The sequence below is a fragment of the Sinocyclocheilus anshuiensis genome, unplaced genomic scaffold, assembly GCF_001515605.1.
Source record: "Sinocyclocheilus anshuiensis isolate Anshui unplaced genomic scaffold, SAMN03320099.WGS_v1.1 scaffold957, whole genome shotgun sequence".
Lineage (NCBI taxonomy): Eukaryota > Metazoa > Chordata > Actinopteri > Cypriniformes > Cyprinidae > Sinocyclocheilus > Sinocyclocheilus anshuiensis.
In genome coordinates this window covers 152,876-162,187 of record NW_015557101.1, presented here as the reverse complement: position 1 = coordinate 162,187, position 9,312 = coordinate 152,876, and the positions used below count along the sequence as shown (strand labels likewise).

Genomic DNA, 9,312 nt, shown 5'->3' with positions numbered 1-9,312 from the left:
CTCTCCACAGTTTTGAGCGTGTTCAGCTCCAGGTTGTTGTGACTGCACCAGACAGCCAGCTGCTCGACCTCCTATCTGTAAGCAGACTCGTCTCCGTCCTGGATGAGACCGATGACTGTAGTGTCATCTGCAAACTTCAGGAGTTTGACAGAGGGGTCAGTAGAGGTGCAATCATTTGTGTAGAGGGAGAAGAGCAGTGGGGAATATCTACAGCGGATCTAAATATTTATAATTAATTATAACTAGTTATGATTAATTATTCATTTTCCCCATGAGCTGATTCGCTACAGCGGAGCTGAAGTCCACAAACAAGATCCTTGCATAAGTCCCTGATTTTTCCAGATGTTGGAGGATGTAGTGCAATCCCATATTGACTGCATCGCTCCAGGGATCTGTTGAAGATCAATGTGAAGATGGATGATAGCTGGACAGCACAGGCTTTGAGGCATGCTGGAGAGACACCGTCTGGGCCTTTGGCTTTCCTTATCTTCTGCTTCCTGACGACTTTGCATACATCCTCTTCACAGATCTTGAGTACAAGCTGAGAAACAGTAGGGGGGAGGGAGGGGGAGGGTGTTGATGGCTGTGTTGTGAGACGGTCGGAGTGGGTGTGGGGTGTCAGACCAGTTTTTTGTTTTTCAACCCTGCAGTAAAACTCGTTCATACCTATTGGTCTTTATAGTTCTTTTGCACTTTAATCTGTGTAAAACTTTTAACTTTATACATTTTTCTGTATTGCTTTATTGCATTTAAATGTTGTTATTTTTGTTATAAGAAAAAAGTTATTAAACCTGTTATACTGTATTATGACAGCACTTTTTTAAAACTAAATTTCAATATCGTGATAATACCGTATACCGTGATTAAAGCATTAGCAATTAATCGCAACATAAAAATTTGATACCAGCATATCCCTACTGTTGTGTCATGTTTACTATTTAAAAATATTGAAAAACAGATGTTAACTGACATCAGTTGCTGTTTGGTTGAAATTATATATATATAAAAAAAGAAGAATTGTTATTTTACTGAAGAAAAAAAAAAAAAAACTCGATACCTTCAATGAAAGGTATAATTTCTTGCTATAATCGCACAGTCCTTGTAGCTGCACAATAAAAGTTTGCGCTCTGAATTAGAAAAGAAACGTACTTCATCTCTCTGTTGATCATGGCATCAGCTGTGCGTAATGGAGGCGGGATTGATTAGACGGTTGGCTGAATGGACTACTCAGTGTCATATTCATAAACGTATAACTCCACACAACTTGCTGAGGCAGCACAGTACAGGAACGGAATGGAGTTTGTGGCAAGTTTTAGTTTGGGAGATTGTTAGGATGTTGGAGGCAACAGCTGCTCCCTCTGTGTGATTAATGAGGTAAGACTTGAGGCAGACAGTACTGCCTCTTCCCTCCGCCTCCAATCAAAACACAGCCTGAGCCAATGCAGACTGAACAGTGCGGGTCATAACAACATCGTGCAAGCCCAGTTCTCCCCGCAGCATGGTGGACAGGACGGGTCAGCAGAAAGCTCAGATCAAAGGCTGTGTACTTTATATTGCCTCCTGCTAAGCAGGCTATGACAATCAAGGAAAGAAATCGGGACAAGGAAAGTCGAGAAATATCTATACACATGTGGCAGAAGTGACCTGCTGTGACACCCTGATTCAAGGCCTTCATCTGTATTCTTCGAGTCTCTGCCTGGCAGGAAGCAAGAGGAGGCAAATAGGCTCCCAGAAATCCCGGCGGCGGGACTGATTAGAATAAAAGACCCACAGTACTGGGGGAGCGAGCTCCTGGGAGCCAGGACACATTAACAGCACTAAGAGCCGTTTCATTCCAGCTCATTGCATGGCTCACAGATCAAGGCTCCATAGTCTTTCTGACATAAAATTGCCATCAGCATTTCTCTCCTCCGAATGCCAGTCTATAAACCGCTAGGCAAACTCCATAATTTGCTCTCGGACGGTGATCTCGCAAAATGGGAGCTCGAGACGTTTGTGTGGTGGACGCGTAAACAGTGCAAATTAAATTTGATAGGAAAATAGCGTAGGTGGCTAGAGCATCCCCACGGCCCACTTCATTTGAAACATGCGCCTATAGCGTGCTACACCCGCGCATATATATCTGCGACTGCGCTGCTGCAAATGTGACTTTAAATAAGACGAAGGAGGTGATTTACGAAACTCCACAGAGAATCGACTCTAAAACCTGAGAAGAAAAAAGACACATACCCGTATAAACTGCGCCCGGTGTGTTTACTGATAAATGCAGCCCATCATTTTGAATGATATTGGAGAAAGAACAAAAATGAGATGTTTGCTGCCTGTCGGATGACCCTCTAGTGTTTTCATTTCAGCATAATGAAAATCCATCCGTCTTGCAGTTGCATTTCATTCTAATCTCTTTGGAATTAAATCGACGCTTCAATGGCATTTTGGATCGCTCACCTTTTGCGCTCGCTAATAAACGATGCAGTGCAAATAAGAAATTAATTCTGAAATGAGCGCTGTGGATGTGTAGGTTTAAGTGACTCATGCGCACCAGCTGAGATGTTCTGCGGCTCCATCCAGCTGGCATAACGCAGCCTCTGCTCCCAGCGTCACAGCCATTCCTTCGCATTGTGCTTCTGACTAACCAATGAGATGAAAAAGCCCTGAAAGTAATTGGCCACTCTGACGGCACTGTGGGAATGTGTTTGAAGTTTTCACACTGGTACTTTCACACTCTTCCTGACTCAGTCGAGCGCTCTGCTTCTGGCCCACAGGATGCATCAGCCTCAGTCTCTGGCTAATACTGCAGCACAGGGAGGTAGACTAGCAAACATACATAGATCTTTTGCAGGCTGGTCCACACTACAGCTTATTTGATCCAAAAACAGGTCATTTAGACAGAACCGGAACATAATACAACCAGTCCACAGTTCTATCTTTATAAGATGATTATGGGGTGAGTACATCTGAAATCTGACAGCAAAATAACAGCGTGTGAAACAAAGTGTTAGCTGATTCAAATAATGACACTGCAGTTTCCATGACAGCACAGGCCAGTGTTGTTAACAAACACTAAAAATATTAAAAACAATTTTGTTAACTGACAAAGAAATGAGATCAAATATAAATATAAGGAAAAAAATACACTTGGAATGAAAATGAGAAATGTTGAGTTGGCAACTAAACGAAATAGGTTTAACTAAAACTGTAAATAAACAGATAAAGCTAAGTAGAAATATTAATTAAAGCCAATAATACTAATAATAATAATGCCAAATGCACTTGAAAAAATTCCTAAAATTAAAATAAAATAAAACTGAAAATATAAAAAATAAAAGGTAATTCAAAATACTACAATAGTACAAAAATAATACTAAAATATAATATATAATAAATACCTTAGCAGAAAATGACTGGGATAATGTTCCAAATTCCCATCCATCTAAAACTAACAAGAACAGACTTTTCCACAGATATATCTCAGTAAAAGAGTGGAAGTCTACCAGGAAAAAAAGTATGCCACTAGCAAATGTTTTCACGATATCCAAAATCAGTAGTTAGAAGTGCTAGGCTACACTTCTATATATATATATATAGAAATGCCATTGTAAAGTATGGTGAGTTGATAGCTTACCTGACATGATAGGTTGTCCAGTCATGCTCATGGGGGCCATCCCGAGGTTGTTCATGGCAGTCGCCCAAGCATTAGGGTCCGACATGGGCATGGCTAAAGAGTTGGAGTCCATGGCAATATTTCTGAGCCCCTCTGAAAGAGAGAGAAAAACATAATCTGTGTTTATATTTAAAAGTGTTTGCCTCTGTCTGGAATTTGTGCGACCTGAGATCTCAGTGATGAATTTGTTACTCAATAATCCCATTTAGTCCACATTTATGTAACCAAATTTTTTTAAGGGTCTAAGAAGTTGCTGATGTATACTACTGTTCAAAGTTTGGGGACAGTGAAATATTCTGATGTCTTTGGAAGAAGTCTCCTATGTTTGCCAAGGCTGAGCTAAAAACACTTGAATATTGAACATTTGAATATATTTTAAATTGTAATTGATTGCTGTGCATCACAGCTGAATTTTCAGCATCATTACTCCAGTCCTCAGTGTCACATGATCCTTCAGAAATCATTTTAATATGCTGATCTGCTGCTCAATAAATATTTCTGATTATTATCAATGTTGAAAACAGTTGTGCTGCTTCATATTTTTGTGGAAACTGTGATACATTTTTTTTCAGGATTCTTTGATGAATAGAACGTTCAATACCAGCATTTATTTGAATGAGAAATCTTTTGTAACAATGTATAAGTCTTTACTGTCACTTTTAATTAACGTGTTCTCACTGAATAAAAGTATTAATTTCTTACTGACCACAAAAAACACATTCATGGTTACATTTATCGAGGTGTCACCGCTGGGCTTATAGTGTGTGTGTGTGTGTGTGAGAGAGCATATGCGTCCTGCGCGGAGGAGATCATTTCCACTGACTACTGAGAAAATGTCACTGTGTTTCGTGGTTGGTCAGGGAATTATTATACAGAGTTAATGAAAAACAGCAGTGATAATTCGTTTTCAGGTTCTCCAGATGGATATCAAAGGTGGTTTTGGTCAAAATATCTAAAATTTATTTGGAACAGAAAACAAAAAATGACCTTCTCGACATCGTGACTTCATGCTTCGTTTCCTTATTTGAAGATAAATTACCCTTCAAGGGTTTACGGGATCTTTTAACATTTAAATAGCATCACGTCATGTCTGAATTAGCATGACTATATGTCAACAACTCTGATTCTGCTCTCAGCTGTTCACGTACTCGCACTCTGAAATGATTAGTCTCTATGGCAACACTCATAGTGCCAACATGGATCCATGTGCGGCTTTTGTTGTTGATAATTAATTTCTATTTATTCACCTCTATACTTCTTTGCAAAACACTGAAAAACAAAGTGAACCAGGTAACACTGGCTATAATAAAGTGATTTTTCAAACAGAAAAATGAAGCAGGAACCTGAATGACGTACAGAACTACTTTTAAATGTCGAAGGCCTGCCATTTCATTGATTAAAATGGACAAAGACATGGATCGATTTTAACATTCGGAAACTCAATCACTCTGACATGACATCAGAGTGAATTCAAAGTCATATTTCACCAATACCATCCTGGTTTTGGATTCAGCAGATAGCAGAAATCACGCTCTGATGCTTCAGGAAGTGTGTGTGGTTGATCTTCTGCAGCTTCTCAGAAGACATCGTCCACGGCTCATCTCTCAGATGTCTTCCTCTCAGTCATCCAAAACAGACTGCAGAGGTCCAGGGTTTCAAGTGAAAGCAGTTGTTTAATCATCTGTATCAGCGGCAGTGGTGTGAGCGGATTGGAGTGACAGGCAATTTCCCTCCCCGCCGAAAGCAGTCTGTAATCACGCCGTTCCAAATCCTCGCCGGATTTTCCATTTTCCGCTCCTCAATCACTTCACACTTATTGGTTAAAAAAACTTTACTCCAAAACTAAATACCGTTCAAAAGTTTGGAGTCTTTTTTATGTTTTTGAAAGAACTTTCTTATACGTGACCCAAGGCTGCATTTATTTGATTAAAAAATACATTAAAAACAAAAATATTTTGAAATATTATTTCAACTGAAAAATTATTGTAATTATTAGTAATGATTAAAACAGCTGCAGTTTTCTTTTCAGAATTCTTTGATGAATAATAATAGAACAACATTTACTTGAAATAAAAATATTTTGTAACATTTTAAGTGTCTAGACTCTAGACTGTCACTTTTGACCAATTGAATGCATCCATGCTGAGTAAGTATTAATAAAAATAAATTAATTAATTGAAAAAATCCTACTGACCCCAAACTTTTGATTTACATATATTTATATGAGTCAGTTTTAATCATCACAATTCCATCTCTCTTTCATTCTGACGGCTAACAGTCCATTAACACGTTTTAATACATGGTGAAATTACGCTGACATGGAATTGTATTCTGGCCCGTTAACATGCATATAATGCTGGTGATGGCGCGGTAACAGAGTGAGAGAACACTGTGAGACTTTCAGAAACACTGCTTTTGCTCAAGGCAAAAACAAACAAAAAAATCCCGCAATTGTTCTCTCTGCTCCATTTCCAGTCCACAGCGCTCACACACTCAGATCAGGCTAGAGGAACATTACAAAAGCCTTATCCAGTGTAAACACACTGCCATCAAAGCATCACGCTGTGTAAGTGTTTAAGTTTGCTATGGATAATGTAAGCCCATACTTCACTTTCTGACGAAAAGAAGCAAGTCTTGTATACAAGCTGAGGATACGAGCTTTGTTTGGTCAGGAACTGTAACTCATTAAAAGCACTTTCATTGGCAAGCAAAAAATGCAAAGATTGCTCAATAACAGCACAGGATGTTTGCTGGACCAATCGCCGCCTCTTCCAAGCCTGAAGAGGCCATTTGTCTTGCCAGGATGAAACTGATGACGGAGCACAATCGAAGAGTAAAAAGAGTAAAACCACCTGAACAAACTCATGACTTAATAGTTTAAAGTTTAAACTTTAAAAAGTTTAAAAGTTTAAAGCAACTTTATATGCATGTGTGTGCGTGTGTGTGTATATATATATATATATATATATATATGTATATATAAAGATAAAGATATATTGACATAAAAATGGCTGTGGGATTTGTGAAATAGCATGCAACCAAGAAATCTCTTTGGCCATATATAATATGGTGATGATTTACTATTTGCCCAACAACAATGACACTGACTCGTTCATCTAGAATTGTATTTATTTATTTTTTGTTTTAATCGACTAGTTGTTCAGAATATTTTCAAAATATGTAGTTATGCACATGCCAACATTCTAAGCCAAAATGCAAACAGGGTTATTATAGGTAAATCAAACTAAATCCATAAAAATGCTGTTACTTAAAAATAAAATAAATGTTAACTGGAATAAATTAATATATAAAAAAAAAACTAACCTTATTTTATTTCAGCTAGTTTGCCTAGGCTACACTTCTCATTTTCATTTAGTTTAATTCGATTGTACTAAAATATTTAATTTAACTGAATTTAATAAGCACTATATAAACATATTTAAAAACAACAAAGATTAATGAAAAATACAACAACAACAAAATTATCAAAAACTTAACTAAAATCGAATTCAATATTTTTATCATAATATTTTTTATCATTAAAATCTAAATATTAACAGAAAAATATAATAACGTCTCAATGATATGAAAATAACACTGTTGTACTTCAGTATGATTGAGACACTATTATAGTTTTTGTTAATATTTTGAATTAGATTTTAGTTATTGAAAATACTGAATTTAATTTTAGTACTAAGTCCTTTATTACTGTCCATTTCCAGAGGGGTTTACAGTATGTACTCACTGTAGTTGATTGTCCTGACCTAACAAACCCACTTTGGGAGGAAGTGACTTCCCTGGGGACAGTTTCATCTCTTTAGGTTTAAATGTCCTTTGGGTCTCTAAGTCACCTTTCTAAAACTTCTGAGAGAGGGAGCAATTAGAAAAAAAGGCTGTTTGAAAGTCACAGAGGATGGATGGGGAAAGGGTCCCCACAGGCCTGTTTTTCTTCATCTACAGCTCTCTTTCTGACACACACACACACACACACACACACACACACACACACACACACACACACACACACACACACACACACACCTTTGCCACTGTGTGGTCACAAAACTTTCTCAATAAAGCTGTCCATGCCTCACTGCCCAAATCTCCCTCAGAAGGCCAAGAAAAACTCAGAGACATTTATTTTACGATCTACAAGGTCTTAACAGCTAGACGGACAATTACTTGCTCTTCAGCAACGGGGACAACTTTAGCAGGAAGTTGAGGGTCATGAAGAGTTGCATGGAAGATTCACGAATTTGGAATATGTTTTGGAATGACATGAGGGTGAGCAAATGATGACAGAATTTGTCACTTTTATGTGAACTACCCTATTAAGTTGTCATTGTGAAAATCAATCAATCAATCAATAAATAAATGCCACAGGGAATATTAAAATAAGAACTTAAGATACGAACAAAATTCATAGTATTTAAATGATCTAGGTCAATATATAGAGATTATTTTAATAGCATACCTGTGCATATTTATTCCTCTTGTGAATGTGAACATATGTGCAGTGTAATACCTGACACTGTCATTGTGTATCATCACAAGACATTGACTGTCTAAACAGCTCTTAATCTGACATTCAGCATGATATTTTGATTTGTTCTACACTGCATAATTTAGCACAAAGCAATTGCTAAACTGCCAAGTAGTGTGTTGATCAAACACAATCGGATAAATATGTTCTAAAATACAACTTTGAATCATTCTCATTCGAAAGCCACGTGTAGATTACTTTCTCACTTCATAAGTAAGACTGAACCCTCTCTAGGGAGATTTTTCAAGCTAGAGATGGCAGGCAAGCATTCAAATGAACTCTTTAGGGATGCGCCACAATTGCAAACCTCATTATGTCAAACCATCACGATTTCAATCAGCCTTTTGGATCACCTTGAAAAGACAAGTTAAGCCAGCATACAACAAAAGATTGTTGCTTTAAACTCAAGTGTCAAACGCCAAGCAGAAAACACCTCCATCTGATCCCACAGATCACTTCTACAGGGTTCAGGCCGTGCAGGTCCTTGAGACTGAGATCTCTCTGAAACACTAGATATCAGGTGTTCCAGCTTTACACATCAAACATGCTGAGAGCCCTCCTGCTGAGACCATATGATGGCTATCAAGCGATAAGCGTAATCATTTCACAAAATAAACACTTCTATGAGAGTGCTCATGTGTCTCCAGAGCCTTATTGAATGCAATCTTCATTCATACATCTATGGATTGCCCATGTCTTAATGAAGGTAGGATGAAGTACGAACACTTGAGTAATTACACTTTCAACACTTTCGATTTTCCTATTGAACGCAAACAAAATGTCTGAGGTTTTCATCTGATTAAAAGTGATTTGTAGTACAGCACTTGTGTTGTGTTTATGGTCAGAAATCAGTATCGACATGCTGATCAGTCAATCGGTTGAGAGTCCAGCTGAGTTAAAATACACAAAATATAGTATATCCACTGTGTTTATCAATCTATACTATATATTCACTACTATTCAAAAGTTTGGTGCCAGAAAGATTTTTTTTTTCTTTTGAACTTTTTATTGACCAAATAATCCTGAAAAAAAAAAATAAATAAAAAAAAAAAAAAAAAAAAAAAAAAAAAAAAAAAAAAAAAAAAAAAAAAAAAAAAAAAACAACAAA

At 37.3% G+C, this 9,312-nt stretch overlaps 1 protein-coding gene and 1 long non-coding RNA gene across 2 annotated transcripts in view; one reads left to right on the top strand and one right to left on the bottom strand.

The window, feature by feature from the left end:
• Window positions 1–1,699, top strand: part of LOC107677529 (uncharacterized) — a 1,913-nt gene extending 214 nt beyond the window's left edge. Inside the window, exons 2-3 of the long non-coding RNA XR_001632859.1 lie at window positions 154–159; window positions 1,690–1,699. This is a non-coding gene — a long non-coding RNA (uncharacterized LOC107677529). The remainder of the gene's footprint in view (window positions 1–153; window positions 160–1,689) is intronic.
• LOC107677528 (ecto-NOX disulfide-thiol exchanger 2-like) overlaps window positions 1–9,312 on the bottom strand; it is a 190,263-nt gene that overhangs the window by 75,401 nt on the left and 105,550 nt on the right. The window contains exon 3 of the mRNA XM_016472458.1: window positions 3,623–3,754. Within this exon, the coding sequence (XP_016327944.1) occupies window positions 3,623–3,754 (132 nt within the window). The remainder of the gene's footprint in view (window positions 1–3,622; window positions 3,755–9,312) is intronic.